At 41.1% G+C, this 20,097-nt stretch overlaps 1 protein-coding gene across 7 annotated transcripts in view; it reads right to left on the bottom strand.

The window, feature by feature from the left end:
* macf1a (microtubule actin crosslinking factor 1a) overlaps window positions 1-20,097 on the bottom strand; it is a 230,951-nt gene that overhangs the window by 95,733 nt on the left and 115,121 nt on the right. For all 7 annotated transcript variants that reach the window (XM_054605481.1, XM_054605484.1, XM_054605479.1 and 4 more), the window contains exons 7-21: window positions 14,885-15,051; window positions 14,392-14,504; window positions 12,320-12,426; window positions 11,668-11,787; window positions 10,353-10,448; window positions 8,428-8,555; window positions 8,083-8,176; window positions 7,542-7,696; window positions 5,999-6,302; window positions 5,349-5,477; window positions 5,182-5,259; window positions 4,098-4,259; window positions 3,729-3,833; window positions 2,876-2,971; window positions 2,566-2,691 (exon numbers count right to left, since the gene is read on the bottom strand). In XM_054605481.1, the coding sequence (XP_054461456.1) occupies window positions 2,566-2,691; window positions 2,876-2,971; window positions 3,729-3,833; window positions 4,098-4,259; window positions 5,182-5,259; window positions 5,349-5,477; window positions 5,999-6,302; window positions 7,542-7,696; window positions 8,083-8,176; window positions 8,428-8,555; window positions 10,353-10,448; window positions 11,668-11,787; window positions 12,320-12,426; window positions 14,392-14,504; window positions 14,885-15,051 (1,980 nt within the window). The remainder of the gene's footprint in view (window positions 1-2,565; window positions 2,692-2,875; window positions 2,972-3,728; window positions 3,834-4,097; window positions 4,260-5,181; window positions 5,260-5,348; window positions 5,478-5,998; window positions 6,303-7,541; window positions 7,697-8,082; window positions 8,177-8,427; window positions 8,556-10,352; window positions 10,449-11,667; window positions 11,788-12,319; window positions 12,427-14,391; window positions 14,505-14,884; window positions 15,052-20,097) is intronic.

The raw sequence follows: 20,097 nt of genomic DNA, 5'->3' as shown, positions 1-20,097 counted from the left end.
ACATGTTTCACTGTGTGTCTGTGTCAGGGAATTTAACAAACAACCTACATGTTGGTTCTTTCAATTAATGCTTTTTGGTATATTATTTTGAAGATTTTGGAGTGCCTACTGACACTATTTAATTTACAGTTAAGAACACATATAGTCAGTTGTCACTCTCTCATTTTCTGAGTTCGTCAGTTATTTTTGTCAGAAACTGTCGAGACATTTCCTAACATCCTCACGGTGGCGTTCAAGTAAAAGTCATGAGGCTTCATCCTTGGAGATGATGGATGGGCTGACTGACATTGGCATCCTTATCTAAAAAAAATACTGTGCATCTTTCCTTAAGTTATTTATCTTACGCCAAATGAACTGTGAATTATGAATAAGAATGATGGTTAGCCTATTAGCCTGTGATGAGTGGACTTCCTGACACAGCTGCTCGTGTGAGCTTAGGCACTAACCATTAAACATTTAAAAAGGTGGTCACCCTGAAAGCTAGAATTACATTCAATTTATGTCTGGCCTCCAGCAGAGAGTCATTAAGGGTGTATTATAGAGAGACAAACAGCGGGGAGAGAGGTAGAGGCACAAAGAGATGGATTGGGTGAGAGGTGGAGACAGAGTGAGATAGAAAGAGGGAGGTTGAGGTGGGGGCTGTATAAATAACTTAAATTACACCCCAGAAATGAATTTCACACTGAGACTGCGGTCGCTGCAGTCAGCACTACTGGAACAAGTTAAATGAGGAGCTTGAAGAAACAAAATGAATCAAGAGATAAATTAAAATGTGGTGGCATGAAGAATACAAATTAATTAGAACCACAAGATCATCAACCATCACTATAAGAACTATTTGATATCAGAGAAGCTCTAAAATGCTCTCTGGTTCACTCGGTGTGATGACCCTATTATCACCTCTAGGAGAAGCTGTCTTCAGTAACAGGAAGAGCATATGAAATCAAAGAAAATATGAAGAAGTAGTTTAATATCAGCATATTAATCTAACAGTGGTATAAGAGTGAAAACAAAAATGGTAAAAGTCTTATGAGAACCATAATCTCGGCATGAAAGAGCGTGAAAAGGCTGATTTAATATCGTCTCCTCGTTATTACGGTAGTCAAACAAAAAGGTTCTGCTGTTTGTTTTGTAGTTATCATACAGAGGCTTTAGTCCCTTAGTATCAGCTCCACCTTCCTAGTGAGAGATGGAGCACAGCGGACTGGAAAGTGATTAACACAAACAGAGGCAGATGCACACAGATGTAAACACTGTTAAGATAATAGCATGTGGATATAGACACATAAGGAACGTTACAATGCTGCACACAGATCTGTGAAAAGAGCAGCTGTTTGTGACACGCGCCTCTTTATTGAGGATACGCTCACTGCTCCGGCCTGTGGAGGGCTGCCCGCACTAACGCTGCCATCTGCTTCAAGTCAGAGGTGTGTGTGTGTGTGTGTGTGTGTGTGTGTGTAGAAGGTAGGTGTGAAGATGGCAGTCTAACAAATGGGACACGGGGGGGGGGGGGGGGGGTAATTCAGCGAAGGCACTCCCTAACAGATTACTTCCACGTCATGTGGCGTGCACAACAATCAGGAGGACACTGGTGTGCTTATGCCTCAGCTATTTCTGCTCTGTTGCTCCTGTGCCATGTAAACCTTTAGAACTAGCTCATGTTAAAGATTCTGTCAGGGATTACTTTGCATTTTTTCATGTATAGTTTTGCTTTGTGAACACAAGGTGGCAGCATGGCTTCTAAACTTGAAGGAACAAAGTAAGCTGGGATAAAAAAGAAACATCATTATCTTCATTTATATATATTTAGTCTGTGAATCAAAATTAAAAGTAAAAAAAACATTGCTGCTTGTAACTTAGTTTCGTGACACTTTAAGGAACATATGATAGGGGGGTGAGTTTGGGTTAGGGTAGTCTGAGTCACCTGACTGTAAGCCCGCCATTGGCCGCCTATCTCATACAGAATTCTCCTCCCCTTCCGCTACCTGTGCTATTTATTTCTCAAGAGCACTCTCGCTGCTTCCTGCACTCAGAACCGGCAAAGATGCTTGTGATTGGGTAAAAAAAAATTACAACAAGAAAAAGCGTTTTTTTGGTCCATAAACTAGAATGATAATGTGTAGAGTTAGACCTTTTTTTAGTACAGACACAGAGCTGAGGAGATAGGGTACAGGTAACAGTATTCAAACAGAGAGGAAACCTTTCAAAAGAGAACCTTTTATTTTGAAAGGAAAGCCTATTCATGGATTGATTGTACTAAAATAAAGACTTCAATTGCCTTCTACTATTTTCCATCGAGTCTCTTTAAAACATTTGGGAGTTAGGTGCTTTGCTCAAGGGCAATGTCGCTGTTGAGGAAGCGCCCTCAATTCATTTTTTCTATTTGATCAATGAATATGTAGACTTCATTTACAGCAGGTAATTCAATTCAAACATCTAAGGAATAATAGTTAGAAAATGCTGTAAACTATTTTTTCTTTTCTGCATGAAGTTGCCAGAGTCACTGATAAAGTTGACAACTGTAGCGCTCAGAACTGGAGATAAAAGCTGAAGGGGGACAGATACCATTGAGTCCTGCAGCAGGTCCTCCAGTTTGCTCAGTCGGCTGTTCTTGTCACAGGTGTACTGTCTTTTGATGGTTTCCTGGAGCTGGCGCAGGTACGACTCACAGTCCCGAGCATCACTCATGAACTGACACAGGAGAAAGGAATAGTAAACATTATTAGAATCATTTTCACAGGGACCTGTAGAGGACGGTGAACCTTAGTTATTTTATGTACAAGGACTGGTGACGGGAGAACAGCGGTCATCGTGTAGAGTTAGTGAAAACTTTATTTTACATATTTTGCCGCTCATGTAGTATTTTTCGTCTCACCTGGAAGTATGCCGTGTTGTCCTTGAGATGCTGCTCCACACACACACAGAGCTGGTTCACCCATTGCCACTGAGTCTGGAGGGCAGCGCTGTACGCCTGAAAGCATGCAGAGAGAGATGTCACAGAGAGATGTTAAAAACAGTGCAAGCTTCAAAAGGGTCGCTTTAAAAAAGTTACTCTGATGTTCTTAAAGGATAAAAATGTCTCAGGAATTGCATACAAATATTATTTAACAAAAAAATATTAATTCACTTTCAGTATTTAACCCTTTAGATTCCAGTTTGATTACATAATACCACAGCTGTTTTTTATGTTGTTTGCCGCCAGCTCAGCCCTCCCATGTTGAGCAATCAATATGCACCGAGCTCTTATAAAGCCCCTTTCAGGGTCTGAGTGTCTGTATTTTGGGGTACACAGTTTATTATAGACTTATTATAGGAACTGAAGTTGAACTTTCAAAATAATAATAAAAAAAACAACACAAAACACACCCTTGCCAAAAATCTATAACAAATGCATTAGCACAGCCAAACAATAAAATAAAAATTAAGCCCCTAATGAGGCAAAAAGGTTAATGTTTCTAGTGGAAATAATTATAAATTCTAACTGTTTGCCAAAAAGATTTACAAAAGGTCACATTTTACCTTCTGCCCCTTTGAATCTAATTTACATCTAAAGACTTCTAAAAATGCAGCAAAACAAAAATATCATCAAGATCACAGTCGAGTGAAGAAAGTGGGATTTTATCAAAAAGCATAAGGGGGTTGAACTGCTCCAAATAAGTGAGTCTCAGAGGCAAAAGCCACCATCTTTAAAGGTCATTCAGTCTCAATGAATAAAGTCATAGATTCACCTCCACAGTCTGTTTGGCTGGATGGTTCTCCAGACACAGGCGGTTGGCCGTTTCCTGGAGCGACCGCATCACATCTTGTTTTTCATCCAGCTCTAACCTCATTTCCTGCAAACAGAACAGGAAAAGACAGGTGGTTACAGTAGATTACATTATTTTTTTTATTATTATTATTATTTATTTTTTTAAATGGCACTGGCCTGATGTGCGTGGAAAACATATATGAACATAATTGCGTTCTGTATAAAACTGTGCGTGGAGCTTGTTTTATGTATGCCTCTCCTTTTTATTTCAATAAACATCTTCCAGAGGTCTGAGGTGTGTAGTTGGTGTTTTCTGAACTTGATATAAGGTCCCCTCCTCTCCACTCACGCTGTATAAGTCTCTCTTGGCGTTCATGCCGGCGTTGTTGTCGCTCCAGTCGAAGGCGATCTCCTCCTCCTCCCTCTCGTTGAGCCAGATCAGCTCCTCGGTGCAGTGAGACACGAACGCATACAGGCTCTCCAAGCTCCGCAGGCGCCATGACGAATGTTCCTATGGCAACCACACAAACAGGCATCATCGTCATGCTGATCAGCAGTGCAGAATCATTTTGAAATTAAAAGACATCCTCTATTCTCTTGTTTCGATTATACTGTTGGTTTTTCTACAATTTTCTACAGAGGGTGTTTTGAATATCTCTTTCTATCAGTCCATAAATCATAAAATACTGTCAAAACCCATTAACAGTATTTAAAACAATTTTCTCCATATTTTTTACAAATAGAATGTTGTATAAATAAGGCTATGAATGATATCTGAACAAACCCCTCTTTAAAAACCTTCAGAATATAAATAGGAATGAAACTGGAAAGTTTGGTGTATGTAAAGTTAAGTGCTACTTAAATGGAGATTCGTGGAATTTATTGAACCATTTTTAAATGAGCTTTTATAACATGAATATAAATGAATCTTCTAAAAGCAGTTATTCCATACCATGCAATTTTCTGAATTCCTGCAGCGCATATAGATCGTTTCATGATTTTGCTAATCACTAATATGTCCTCCTCTTCTTATATTAGGTCATATTATCATTTAAGTTACATATGCATCTATACGCACAGACACACAAAACTGGGTAGAGAGTGTAAGACTTCAGGTGAGTATTTCACCAAAAAAAAGAAAGAATCTTAATGTTTTTTAATTCAGGAAAGCAAAGCCAAAGTAAGACATGCATTCATACAGTGTTTGATATTAATAACACATGTTATACCAGGAATATATTAAGAGACAAGAACCGAGAGGGGACAAAGAAATCAAAAGGAGAGGGGGGGAAGAGAGCAGATGCAGAGTTTAATGTTCTTAGCATGAGAGTCCTGTCATGGTGTAATGGGATTAACTGGGGTGAACTGGGAGACAAAGAAGTGTTTCCACTAACAGACACACACACAGACACAGTTCTTTCTCACAGACTGACCAGTAGTTTGCAGTATTGGTGCTCCAGCTTGGCCAGGGTTTCAGAGTAACTGCTCTTGAAGTTTGGAGATACTTTAGCCTGAAGGAGAGGAAGGCAGAGAAATGTCACAAACGTCACAGCTCTCATCAAATACTCTCTGTGTTTGTGTGTGAGCGATGTGTGTGTACCTCGTAGCTGCGTGCCTCCTGCAGGCTGCTCATCAGCTCCTCGACCGCGGTGTGTACGGCGTTGTGCTCCTGGAGGTTGTTTTCGACAGAGGGGAGGTCAGCGCCCCATTCAGCGCGCTCCAAAAGGTCCTGAAACGTGCAAAGAGCAACAAAATATTTCTTCGTTTTAGCCAATTAAAAATGTAGTTTCTTATCTTTTTAAATATTTTAAAGTATTGTTTTAGTCCAATGTGTTTTCAGGTTTATAATGTCTTTTGAATTTAGATGAGTTGTTGCCATGGTAATATGAATTTTATTGAATATCTTGCCGTCTCATACTTACATTTTCCCCCTAAATATAAATGCTTTACAATAATGTTTCAGTGTTTTTTGTACAGGGTTTCAGATCAACTTCATGGTACTTAAGTGGTTTTTTTATGTGTCCTGGGCAATAAGCAAAATATTCTGCTTCTAATATGTGAGGGGGTTTGATGCTTTTTTTCCATTTGATGTCATGGTAAACAGAGTTGGTTTTTGATGAATACATTTTTTTTTTTGCACTATTTCTTGACATTTCATAGACTAAATTGAATAATCAAGATAGAAAATGAATCAATATTGAAAAATAAGTGCTACTTGCATCCTCAAATGTTACTGCTACAGCGACTGACCTGCGTCTCCTCCACCCATCCGAGCAGCTCGTAGATGAACCTCAGGCTCCCTTCGTCCTCCGATGACGACATGGCCACCAGCTGGGAGCGAGCCGTGGGCCGCCGCAGGAGCGCGGCTCCGACTGCACCCACGGCCCCTACGGCCCCCAGCAGGGTCTGGCCCAGCGTCAGGCCGCCGTCCGAGGCTCTCTGGCTGGGGTGCTCTGCCCCGGTGGTACCCAGGGCCTGGGAGAAGTGGCCTTTTCTGTAGACGCTGGAGCACTGCAGTCTGAGGGAGACCAGCTCCTCTTGAAGGCAAGACACTCTGGTGATGTGAGAAAAACACATTTAGTTACTAACTAACTCCTTTTCCCTGAGTTGTACGCTTCATATATGAAGCGATGTCAAACAGAACCCTCAAGTCTCCCACTATAAAGACAGGAAAGCATTAAAACCAACAGCCTTAACACCAAGTGTCTTAAATGCACAATGTGTCATTTTCTGCTGCTAGGGGTCACTGAAACAAAACAATAACAAAAGACAGAGTTTAGTGCAGTTGTGAAGTAGCGTGGGATGATGGGAGTTGATGTCTTCACCAAGACTACTGTCATTGCAGTCAGCTTCTCCCAGTTAGGATTCCTTCATTGTTCATCGATCAGGTGTTTTTTATTATCCATAGAGGTCTCACATTCCAAAACAAACAGACCTGCTGATTAAAACTGGAGGTGTGGAAAGCAGAGCTGCTGATAACGTTTGCTCAGCTTGTTTCTCTGATAACTTAAGATCCAAATATCCGATGATTTGAGTATTTCATCCAGCTATAATTTATAGTTAAAAAGACAGACATCTTAAAAGTGTAATGTAAAAATGAGGCTTAAAAGAGGAATAAAAAAGTAATTTTATGACAGCTTGCGCCTGCGCATAGGAGATATGAATCCTGGATTGACACAGACCGCTATCTTGATTAAAATAGCTGCTTTCTCTGGGTTTGAAATTTGTTAGTAACATTTGGGGAAATGTAATTATACAACTCAACAAAACATTTGTCATAGGTTTTCTGACATTTTATTCAAAAGACCAGAATGTTGGTTTTCTGTAAGTTGTGGCCAAAATGTTTAAATAACCCAAATGATCACGTCATTATAACTATCTTTAAAAGTTTGTTTCTATCAAATTGCAGATTTTCAAATAAGCTTATAGTTGGATTAAAGGACATCATTCGTTTTCTAACAAAGTTTCATAACAAGTATTCATTCAGTCTAAGAACTCATGGAGCGGCATGCTGATGAGCAACAAAATGTTTCCCTTCCATCCTTTCTTTGTCCCCACTGATTTACACCAGACCCCCGTTATACACTTGATGAACAGCAGAAGAGAAAACACATTAACTGCAGCAGAAAAATCATAAGATTTAATGGCAAAACACATTGGAGCTTGTTCACCCATAATGAAGTATAATGAGCTGTTTGTGTTTATTTTAATGAATTACAAAAGGACCACTTTGAGAGGAGTGGAACCCTTCACTCGTTCCCCTGTTTAAGTAAACCAAGCCAATGGAACTCACCTGAACACCATCTGCTCCACCTGGTAGTACTTCTCATCCCGGAGGACTTTGAGCTCCTGGTTGAGTTGTCTGATCAGGGACTCGCAGTCCTGCAGGTAGCACGCCAGCTCCCTCTCACACTGCACTGCATCGCCGCTCTCCAGTCGAGACATGTCCTAAACAGAACAGCAGGCGGGGTTGGATGAGGTTTTGTTTAATGCTAACTTGGCTTGGTAAAGTTCCTTTTTTATGAGCTATGATGTTACAGATTAACCACAGTAGCAGCAAATAACAGCAAGATTATTTTGGTTTAAATAAAATAATATTTCAAATGAGGGCTTCAAATGCAGTGACTATGTTGACAAAGTAAAAAGATTCTCTTCCATAGGAGATAATTGGCTGCTAAAGATGGTAGCGGCGAACAGGAAAGAACTGGACCAGTTCAAGTCCACACTCCAACAGACAGATAATTAACATGTTCTAAATGACCATACCAAGTTATCAATTCACCTAGCATAAACCTGATGACCCTGCATGTATGTGTGAAAGAAAGAGCACTCACAGCCTGGAGTGTGTTCCTAGCAAGGGTGAGCTTCTCCTCACAGTCCAGAGCCATGTTCTGGATCTTATTAGCCCTCTGAAGCAGCAGTTCTAGCCTGAAAACACACATACAAACAGACAGAGGTTAAATGGGAATGTCCCTGAAAATCACACTTGATGAGAAAAAGACGAGTTGCATCAGCGTTTTTTTATTTAATTGCATGCATCCTGCTGAAGTCGATGATTGCATGGATTTGTGTGCATTTGTGTTGTGTGTGTGTGTGTGTGTGTGTGTGTGTGTGTGTGTGTGTGTGTGTGTGTGTGTGTGTGTGTGTGTGTGTGTGTGTGTGTGTGTGTGTGTGTGTACCTCTCCACAGCCGGCCGGAGAGCCTTCTCTCTCTCCAGCATTTCCAGGATGAGTTTGCCCCACTCCTCCTCGAGGTCGTTGGGATGGAGGCCCTGAGGGAGCTTGATACGACCGAACTCTATCCACACCTGGAAGGATACACATACATACAGTGATTACATACTTAATGTCATATGATGCTTCAGTCCAAGTGCACACCATAGACTGTTAATAAGAGGTGGACGTAGTCACTGTGACCTCACCCATTGATTTTTGGACGACCGTTTTTAAGCCTTGAATATGTAAAAACCATCTTGGTTTGTTGGAACCAGAAGTGACCATATTTGGACTAAAGGGCAGCACTGGGAAAAAAGCCAGGCCCAGCAGCTAGATAACAAGTCTTGCTATGGCAAAGGCATGACACGCCCTACTCAGCTTTTGATTGGCTATTACCAGTAGCCTTCGTTGGTTGGGTTGGTTTGGTTGAAGCATGAGGCGTGAGATTGGTTAGGGTAAGAATATCAGGGTAAGCCAATTTCAGCCAGAAAAGGGCAGGTCATGCCTTTGCTATACCAAGATTCATAATTAAGCATACCGCTAGAAGACAACGCTAGCTGGGTGAGAAAGGTACGTCCGCAATTCATGTAAACTGTGGTTTGAACTGGGACGCTTATTTTGGGTAGCGAAAACAGGTTTGTTTGTAGTGTTCTTGACCAGCTGACTCCTTTTTGTGTATTTTTAATACAACCGAACGTTGAATTACAGAGACGGACTACCAACACCGGAGGGGGATATCAATCCATCGCTTCCATTTTACTTTGTATCTGGTGACTTTCATATGCTAGCACATAAAAAAAGCCTAAAGGGTCTTTTCACACAGAACGGGACAACGGCATCACTACGCTCTGAAACCAATTATTTCCAAGGGCTTTGGCGGCGCCTTTTTGTTGCTTCAAGCATGGTAAACCCAGATCTATGTTTTTGTCATCTGGTGAATTAAAAATCGTAGCCTTTAAGAATACAAAAGTAAGGTGTAATAAAGTGCCTTAGCTAACCACAGTAACTTGCTAACGCAGAGCCAACATTAGCTTGCTAACAGCTAACTTGTTCCATCCCATCATCATTTTAGTTATCCAATGCACCCCTGGTAGACATAGGGTGATAAATGAATTTGACAAGCTGACATCTAGTGTTCTCAACTAGCTACAGGCAATTTGTTAGCATTTCAGTTTTTTGTTGTATACTGTGGTAGCTGATTGTTTTCCCCCTTGAGTCGGCGTAGTTTTTGGGGTGTGAAACCCTAAATGCGTCGTCTCTAAGCCGTGATAGAGACCTGACCCAGAAGGTAGCCCCGCCCTAAAGTATACCCTGCTTTTGAGTCTAGTTTACACTAAATGGAACATAATTTACACAATGAACATCATGCTGTATTGAAGAACACTTGAAACTAGAGATTGAGACCATAAAGTCATGTTTACAATGTTTACTGAGGAAATAAATCAAGCTAAGGTGTAGGGTCATTACTCATAAACCTCAGGAGTCGCCCCCTTCTGGCCATTTGGAAGAATACAAGCTTACGGCACTTCCACATTTGCATCACTTTTCAGACCTGGACGTAAAAACTCCATTAAAAGCCTCCATTAATGTTAGCGCTACATTTAGTAGTGATCATAAGTCACACCACGGACGAACACTCTGGTACAATCAGCTGAGTGAGAATAAAGGAGGACCTATAATTGACTATCATGTGTTTGTGTTCCATGGAACAATCTGAGGCATTGATAAAAGCAAAACGGTGGAAATGTCTTTGCTCCAGGAGACAAATGCAGCCTATGAATGAACCCACACAAACCTGCTAATAACAAAACACTCTGTCCCTATGGTGGAGACCCATGATGAACATGGTGCCGTCGTCTCTTTCATGTTTTCCCTCCGTTCATTCTTACCTCCAGCAGTTTGTAGAGGTGTTCGATGTGACCTTTCTCGGTCTCCTTGGCGGGGATCTCCGTCTCTTTAAAATGGACGTATTCGTTGTAAAGTGCCTGGAGGAGAAGGAGGAGGAGGAGGAGGAATCATGTTACTGATGAGCGCCATGAGGACAATATTACTGTGACAGAGGCTTTGTTTAAGGTCAGACACAAGTCAATACCTGTTATCAAAGGTACAGTAAAAGCTCTCTGGGTGGTCATTAGCCACTTTCTCAACGAGCATCTCAAGCTACGATCATGACTGCTGCATTTTCACTCCCTCCTTCTCTCCCCATCATTAGACATTCATTCTATCACAGCAGCATCCTTTTCTCACATTATTGTTCTCTTCTTTTTGCAACACCACATATATCTTCTGCAAATTATTTCCTCTTTAATCTGAATTCTGCAGTCTGTCTCCTGCCATCCAATATATATAAGAAACTTCTTGTTGGCTCCTTTTCTTCCTGGCTGCATGTTGGTGGGACTGAGGGGAAAGAGCTGAGCGAATAAACATGGATTTGATTCCCAGCACAACCAAATGTGTTTGCAAACAAGCGTTTGTGTTGCCATGAGGTCATTTGAATCATAAGACCCAAGATTTAAAAAAAACAAAAACTAGATCTATTGAAAATATATCAGAACATTTTGCTCGGTTTTACTTTAGAGAGATAGAGGTTGCTGTCCAGTTTTAGTTTTACAACTTTATTAGATTTAGCCCAAGACTTGCTCTTAGACGGCTGCTTATCAGTTTTAGTCACAAATTGTATATTTATTTACTTGTGGCAAATGTCCTTTTTCAGTCTTCAGATTATACTGAGAATTTTAGTCAATGTAGTCTAGCCAAGAACAATTTTGTCAATTTAGTCAAATTTTGATATAATATTTGATGTTGTTATCCGAGGAAAAACACAGGTTAAAGGATTAAGAATGCAGCTTTGCTCCTCGGAGTCCAAGAAAGGGACAGAGAGAGGGGAAGAAAAGGAGGAATGTGACGAGAGTGATGAGAGATTTTGTTTTTTATTTCTAAAACTATATTTTAGTCTTGTCTCAATATTTCATGTTGATATAGTAACAGTTGGTGTTTAATGACATCAGCACTGCCTCGTCTTAGTCATGGAAAAAAAGCAGTTGATTAACATATTTCATCACAGTTTTTGTTAAGGAAATTAACACTATCTGCCTTTTCTCTATTCTTACTTAAAAGCCACACTAATATCAATTCTAACAGACAAACAACAGGAAACTGCTTGTGATGAAAAAATAAAAAGGTCTCAAAAGAGAACTTGCTCACCTTGAGTTCCACAGGGTTTTGTGGGAAGTTCTTGTTGGCCATGAGGGCCGTATGCTGGCGGCTCCACTGGAGCAGAGAGAAGAACCTGGACTGGTATTCTGACCAGCGCTGGTCCACCTCCTAATGGTGGACGAGGAGGGAGCAAGAGGAGGAGAGTGAGGGAGACAGAGAGAGAGGTGGGACATTGTTAAATACAAATTCAAAGAATAAACATTTATAATCTTTTTACAGGCTTAATTTTACAAAAAAAAAAGTAATTTATAACAAATGACAACAGCACTATTCAATTACTTGCATCATTATTGGAAGTTCCAGGTCATTAATCAAGAAGCTGCACACTCTACTAGTTAACAAAATGAGGAATTACACATTTCTGCTGAGACTCACGAAGACAACATATACACAAACAATTATTGTACAACACAAAATGAAGCAATTATGGGTGAGTGTAATATGCTATAAACTATAGTACATACATGTTAGAGTTACCCGTTAAATTATTGGCTTGAAGCACAAACACAGCAGTGTAACCTATCTTGGGGAGATTGCAACTAAACCCAGAAAGATTCAGTAATCATACATAATGAGTTAAAATTCCTAAATTGTTTCACAGTAACGTTGGTGTATATGAGTGGAGCAGAATGTGACGTGCCTGTGCGGCGATGCCCTCTCCTCCCTCAGGGATTTTGGGAAAGGCATCATAGATGGAGGAGACGTAGGTGATGACCGACTTCTCGTCTGGAGATGGAACATCAACGTCTGAAGAGAAAGAAAGATGGAAAATTAAGGAAACATTGGTGTTTATCAGAACTTAGGGGAAATCATCAAGACATGGATTTTTAGAGTGACCTTTTGCTTTGGATTAAACTTAATTTAAACTCTAATGAATAGAAAATAAGTGTAACCATAAATCATTAAGAACTAGGCAAACAAATGCTTGTTAACAAGATAAATTATAGAAGTGACAGCTCTACAGAAACAGGCCGTTACTAGGAGTAAGAGAATCACTGGCTATAAAAATGACAAATGTACAGATTTGAGAACAACTTAATATTCAAACTACTACAAATCACATCAACCAGGTATTTTTCTTTGACAAGCTATGCACTGGATATAGCACCAATCATTTAGAGCAGGGGTGTCCAAACTACGTTTTTAATTGGCCCGCTACAAATTCTAAAAACATAATGGAATATGGCCCACACATGAAACTTGCACTTAATGCTGCGTTCACACCAAAAGCGAAGCGAATATTTCGCGCGTCTAGTTTACATGTAAAGTCAATGCACAGACGCAAATATTCGCGAGTAGAAGCGAACTCGAGCCTGGCGGCGCGAATCAGGTGAAATATTCGCGTGACGCTGTGTTGCGACAGCCAATCAGCGTTGAGCTTCTCCTCCTGTCACTCTGTCATCGATCCGAGCTCCGTTCACAAAACAGGCATTTTAAAAGTGATTTCCTTCTCCTCCCGCAGAGAGAACTAACAAAACATGAATTCTGACTTTTTACAAACCACCATCATTATGTTGTTATTTCAGCGTCCCTTTTTGTACATTTATTGCAATTAAATCACAGTAAAATTGTTTATTTTCGGTTCATACGGCTCGAATAAATCCACAGATGATGTTATGAACTCAGACAAGACGGCGTTTAGTTTCCCAGGATATCTGGGACTGCCACAACAAGTATAAAGCAGAAATAGTATTTATTTATTGCATGGTTGATGGTGAAATAAATGGATTTGTTGACAGAGGTTTCCATGGAGATAAGCCCCGCCCCCTCTCCGGCGCGTCTAGCGCGAAAGAAGCGAATAAACACACCTCACCTCTAGTGAGTGGCCCAGCCTTTCGTATATTTTGTTTCCCTCAGTGAAAAAAGTTTGGACACCCCTGATTTAGAGCAACACAGAGTGATGCTTTGAGTGACAGGTGATGTAAGGTAATATCAGTCCAACAGTAACCTCCAGCTGGTGACTGTAGTCTAAATCAGACAAAATGTCTCTGCTAGCAGGAAATGAAGAGCTCAAGGCAACTGATTTAAATACGCTTGTGTAAAATGTACTAAATAAAAACTGCTTCAAGGCTCATGCCATTAAACATTTCAGCATTCATCAGTCAGTCATTAGGGCTGGCTGAAAAATGAATGCTGCAAACAAATGAGAAATTATTTCTGCTGTCTGAAACCCAAGCAGTTTCAGTATTACATTTTTTTGCCAGTGTCACATTTTACTATCTGTGACCTCTTACTTAACGGCAAGAAAGAAGTCCTGCACCAATGTACATTTTTCAAATCTCTTAGAACCTCTCATGTCCTCTCTGCTCTGTGTTCAGCAGCCTGAAGTTCAGTCTAAGCTTCGCTTATTTTTTTTATATTTTTTGGTGGAACTTTAAATGTGTGTTTGATTTAGTTGTTTTGTTGAAATATCATGGTTTTAAAGCTTTGATTTGGTTATTTTTTCCTGACCAAAGCGTTGACCACACATGATTTGTTCAAGGACTGACACCACATTTTTTTTTACTGTTTCTGCCTGGGATAAATGGTGTCATTTTAAACCCACCGATGAGGTAGTGGGTCTCAGAGGGTTAAGCCTTTTGACTCAGAGTGGATAACAGCTCACCAGAAAAAGCTCAGCTACTAAAATGTGAGGCATTATAAATAAACCAGCCTCTGTTCCACCCTGAGCGGGCAGAGCGTCAGCTGGTCGGTTCACTCGTTCAGACTCACCCTCAGCGTCCAGCAGACTGGTCACCCCTAGCGACTCGGCGATTTCAAAGGCCTGCTCGAGGTTCTCCCGGTTACTCTGCCGCGACAACGCCTCCATGTCGATTAGGTCTGGCCTGGAAAGCAAAACGAGGACGGGACATGTTAGTGTACTTAAAGTGTGGGTGTGTGTGCACTGCGTCCTATCTGTTGTATCTGTATAGCAGCCTGTTCAATATAAGTATTCCAGAATTCAGAGCAGTTAACATTGAATTTCTCAACATATTACATGCATTTTATTATGTGTAAATATAATTTGATAAAGGTATAAAACTCCCCTGAGTCAAAATGTGTTGAAGCATCTTAAGAATGATTCGGCCTATGAGAGCTTAGGTATCAGCTGAGCGTGTTTAAAGATTTTCTTCAACTCAGTTGGAAGAATCCAGACTTTGAATTCCAAATTAAAAACCACTACCTACTCAAACAAAATAAAGGTAATACTATCTCGTCCTCTGACCTGTATCTGTGCAACAGAGCATTGAACATGCGTCCGTCGCTCCAGGATGAGGTGAAGTTGGTGCAGCGGAGGCCGGGGTAGCCTTCTATCGCCTGCTGGCTCCATAGCAACAGCTTCTCTTTGGCCGTGAGGTCGCCCGACTCGCCGCTCACGTAGATCTCTGAAATCTGGAGGGAACAGACAGATTAGAGTTTAGTACTGGGATTCAACGTTTCAGGTATGCACAGTAATCAGAAACACAAAACGCTTCGAAAAAGAAAACGGCAATCTTTCTTTTACGTTCTATCTTTGGGTATCTCCACGGCAGTCGCCATAGCGATATACAGCAGACCACATCAGCTTTTAAAGCCACAATGAGTTGCCAGAAACTACCGACAGCTGTGGCTATACGAGACACGGATCACTGGAGAGGTTTAAGTCACTTTGATTCAACCTGTCGTCTCCCTTCGAACTCCTCATTCATCTTTCTGATGATCAATAAACCACAGTGTGTCAGAGAGAGTGTGTATCTGGATGAGTTTCATGTGTTTTTATATCAATGTAACAGTTCTTTTCCCCAAATCAATCATCCACAGTCAAGCCTGCTCATTAGCTCGAGTACACCCCCCCACACCCAACACTTTGCCTCCCCTCCTTCGTCTCCTTCTGTCCCCCTTCTCCCCCTCTTTAACCTCGATCTGTCTCCTCAGTTTGTCGCGTTCTTTCATCTGTGCTGCCTCCGATGCTCATCATTCTGCTCAGCCTTCTCATCTATTCCCATCCCCTCCTTTGCTTTGCACTGAATTCATAATGACAATCAGCGAGGGGGTCATATATAAAGGATCCATATGAGAAATATGTTATTTTCTCAGCCAGGGATTTGGGACACCCACAAGCCCCTAAAAAAGCGAAACAAATTGTTTTGATTTTGCATTATGGAGTAGTCCTTCTCTGTGGTTTCTTATGTTCCAAGTACCGCTTAGGGCTTTTTCAAACAAAAAATGTTTTACTTTTTGGCTAAGAATACTGTACTATTTAACCCAGGACAGAAACAACAGATTCTGTTAAACACGGCTCCTTAAAGCCCCTTCAGAAGATAAAGTCCATGTTTGCAAAAGGCCTGGAGAGAAACCAGGGCTTCCATGGAGACTGACCGCTACTTTATCTACGTCTTCAGCCCACTGAGCTACATGACCACTTCAGCCATTTTCCCTCTGCGTACTTCTTCCTATCAATTAGCTCTCTTTGGGTCCAACTGTCCACGGCAACAAAGGCAGAGTGATGTATACGTAGTGACTGTCAGTGCTTGGCTGCCGTTGTCATCATCAGTATTCTGTTATCCCTTCTTCACTCAGGCCACGTCCACACTAACCCGTTTTCAAATGAATCCGCATATCTTTTTCTGCGTTTGCACCGAGCGTCCACACTACACAGCGTTTTAGGGCACCGAAAGTGACTTGCAACTGCATGTAGTCACTGCATGTAGTCACCAGTTTAACATGAGGTACTATTTGTTAAAATTATTGTTAAACCAAAAAAAAAGAGATAGAAACAGAGTTTAAACAACTGTGTGTATTAACAAAGACAGAGATACTGTTTAAATAGGAACTGTGAGCTAAACACCAGTGTTATTTTATGCAAGCCAAATGTGTGACTACATATGTTTATCTAGAACCTTTTTTCCTTTGACTAAGACAAGGCGATGACTTCATTAAACACTATAGGCCGACATCAATGTGCAGTATTCTTAAAAAAAATAGAAAAAGACTAGACTAAAATGCAATCTAGAATATAAAAACATTATCAAAAGCAAAAGCAATATTCAGTTGATGTTAACAATGTCACCAACAGGACTTGGGTGGAAGAAAAAAGGAAAACTGACACAGTACTGTGACTGAATGAAAGGAAATAGCTTAAAACTAATATATAGACCCTTTTACTGCAGAGGTTTTGCGCCAGCCATCCAGACAAGTTATCAAGCTTTAAACATAGAATAAAAGCTGTTACCTCATCAAACTGTCTAGTTGTTGCATGTTGGTTTGTCAGGATTGAGACCGTTCCAGAGCAACAGGCCTTTCAGTTAAACCATTGACCGTGTTAACTGGTTGTTTTTCAGCCGAATCCAACTGTGGTCGCTTGTGGTAAATTGCGTAATTGGTTGGAGTAGATGATAAACACAGATGAGTCTGTATTTAGATTGATTGAAGGCTTTAACGAGGACACCTTCATGTCCTGTTGGTGTTTTCAACAGCAGCCGTCACTACGAGCAACCACGATGCATTTGGCTGAGAGTCACCAGTTAACACAGTCCCTAGTTAAACCGAAACATGGGCGGCATCCATGGCTGCAAGCTATTAAACGTGTTGACTACCACTGGACCGTTTGTAGCTCCCAATTTAAAATGTATTAAACACAAGTCTTGAGTCTATGTCATGGTGTTTGGCATCTAAACATTACATAGTTGGAAACATATAGCAACTATGCTCGCTGGTTCAACGTTACACGCTAGGTTTCTCTACAAAATACATGTATATATCTGGATACTTAATATTGGGCCACTTGCTAATGTATTCTACCCAATCTAACATCACATTGATCTGGAAAGTCAGTTTGTTGAGGCACTCCAGCGTACTTCCGTTGCCACACTTGCATATGCCATCATTGTTAACAAACTGTAACAGAGTCTATACACACAGAAAACAACCACAATGCAGTCAGAACTACCAGCATGTTTGTTGCACTTAACATCTTTCCCTAGCCACCAAAACGTGTAAGATATAGCTAGCACGTTAGCATTTTTAACAATGGGGTTTGCACAGTGGATTCTACTGTGTTTTCCTGCAGAGCTCCGTCTCTCTGTATGCATACACCGCCTCCTTTGCAGAGAACTACAGAGCATCTAATCCTCCATCTGAATATTGATACAGCTCTCTATGTGATGTCTGCACTCCCACTGCAACAGTGTCTCTTCCACCACTTACTAGCTGTGCATCCCTGCCATTCGTTTATTCTTTATGTGTAAATATATACAACATATGAAGGGTTTTTTAAACAACAAGGTTCAACAGCTTTTTGACAGGAGCTTTTGACTGTACCTCACTGCCTTCTTCAAAGAATGCAGCTCGTTATCATGTGGCCAATTAAGAACAGAATTGTGGTCAGTTCCATTTGCTGAAGAAGACTGTAAGGTGTGGTCTAAAGCTCCTAAAAAAGCAAGTGAACCTTGAGTTTAGAATATTTTAGCACATTCCCAGTCTACCTCTGTGTGCTTAAGGTTCTAAATGTACAAACTCTAAATCTTCATGAATGACACATAGTTAGGTAGAAAAAATTGAACTACCACTGTCTTACTGTGAACACATCTGACTTACACGGCAGGTAATGTATTGAGTGAAGCCAACAATCTGTGTCGTCATTACAGCGTGTCAACGTAACATCATTTGCTCTGCTAATTCAGCCTGCTGGGTATTCAGCGAGCAAACCACCCAAAACAATAACTGTTTAATTATCTGAACTGACTCCTCTGAAGATCTAACTTGTCGTAGTAAACCGGTGTACATGCAGTCAACTCTGTCTCATGAGCAGGGCTCAACACCAACTTATAAAAGCTGTCACCAGGCTGGCAACCAGCAAAATTAAATTAGCAACAGACACAAATTGTAAGTAGTAAGGGAGCTTGATGTGTCACTTTATATGTAAAAAAAGTGGGCCAAGAATTGGTTCCCAAATTCTCAATATGGTTGCCAATGGCAATCCTTACTGTCCTGCTCGGCTTTTGAGACTGTTTACTTGTAAGATATGGTTTTTAAATGACTAATAACACAACAGCTGTCTTACAGGTCTGTCTTCTCCGTCTCCACTGGACATTCATGATGGTGTCAGGTGTGGAGACTATAAGATCTGTGACACAACTAGAATGCCCTGCCCTCAACAAATGAATTCATGAAGGTGACATTGTAAACATTCATATGCATTTAGCAAACCAGTAAAGAACACAATCCAATAATAAACAGTGTGAAAACAATCCATACTTATATCCACCAAGTACAGTTTAGAAGTGCCTCTCAATTATTCAGAGCTCAAACAAGGCAAAAATCCCTGCGGCATACATATGACACATTGTGTGTATGTTTGTAGTCCTGGTGTTAAGACTTCACACATGTATCTGGTGCTGGGTGTTAGTCTACATGTACTGTGTGTGTGTGTGTGTGTGTGTGTGTGTGTATATATATATATGCATGTGTGATGTGTAAGGATAGATGTGTACGTGAGTGAAATGTACAAGCGTGCTGCACTTGGAAACAACCAGAGATTTCATGCACTAGCATCATCGATGCCCCTCCCGTTGCTATGGACCAGCCTCTTTTAAAAGCATGGCCTCTTTGAAGTTTGTGGGGAGAGGAGGGAGAGCAAGGGATGGAGGGAGGGAGCAGATAACAACAAGGGGAGAATGGAAGGTGGAGAAGAGAAGGAATAGTTCTTAAACAAAAAAAGCATAAAAGGTCCATGAACAAAAAAGGATGGATGGGCGGGTGAAGGACAGACAGACGATGGGTTAGATGGTTGGACAGCTGGATAGCTTCAGACACAGTAGGGTGGGTATATGGGTAAATTCGAGTGGTGGTAGAAATCCCCTCGAGGCTCAACGAACCAGACGTCTGGCTGATGAATGCGCATTGCAAATCCCTTTTTATGCAGAGACGGGCATCACAGACACCCGCATACGAAGGCCAGCTGCACTTTAAACCGAAACACAGAGACACGTCCACACACTCCTCTCATGACACATGAAACACACAAACACAGGAGCATTGATTGTTGCTGCCCTGTAAGAAAAAACCCTCCTTAGCAGGGATCCACTGTGTCAGTGTGTGTGTGTTTCTCATGACTCAGCAACCGAGCCTCAAACGAGACATGTAGCACTAAACACAACCGAACATGTTGCACAGCCATACTGCCTGTGAAACGTGGAGCAGAACGGAAAACAAAACTGTGGAAAATAAAAAAACGCCAGTCATCTGCTGTATCACTGCAGTGGGCTGCAGCAGGCTTTTTTATTTTCAAGGTGAAAGAGAGCTGAAAGACTGTGAGCTAGCAGAGAAACTCCCTCCCTCTCTCTCGTTCTCTCTCTTTCAGATCATTGCTGCAAGTGAGCCCTGAAACATTTTTCGCATCCCAAATGCAAACACGTACTCAACAAAGAAGCAACTGGGCAGGACTAATAGGAGGACGCC

This window comes from Anoplopoma fimbria, chromosome 10 (assembly GCF_027596085.1).
Source record: "Anoplopoma fimbria isolate UVic2021 breed Golden Eagle Sablefish chromosome 10, Afim_UVic_2022, whole genome shotgun sequence".
NCBI classification, from domain to species: Eukaryota; Metazoa; Chordata; class Actinopteri; order Perciformes; family Anoplopomatidae; genus Anoplopoma; species Anoplopoma fimbria.
This window is presented reverse-complemented; position numbering and strand designations above follow the sequence as displayed.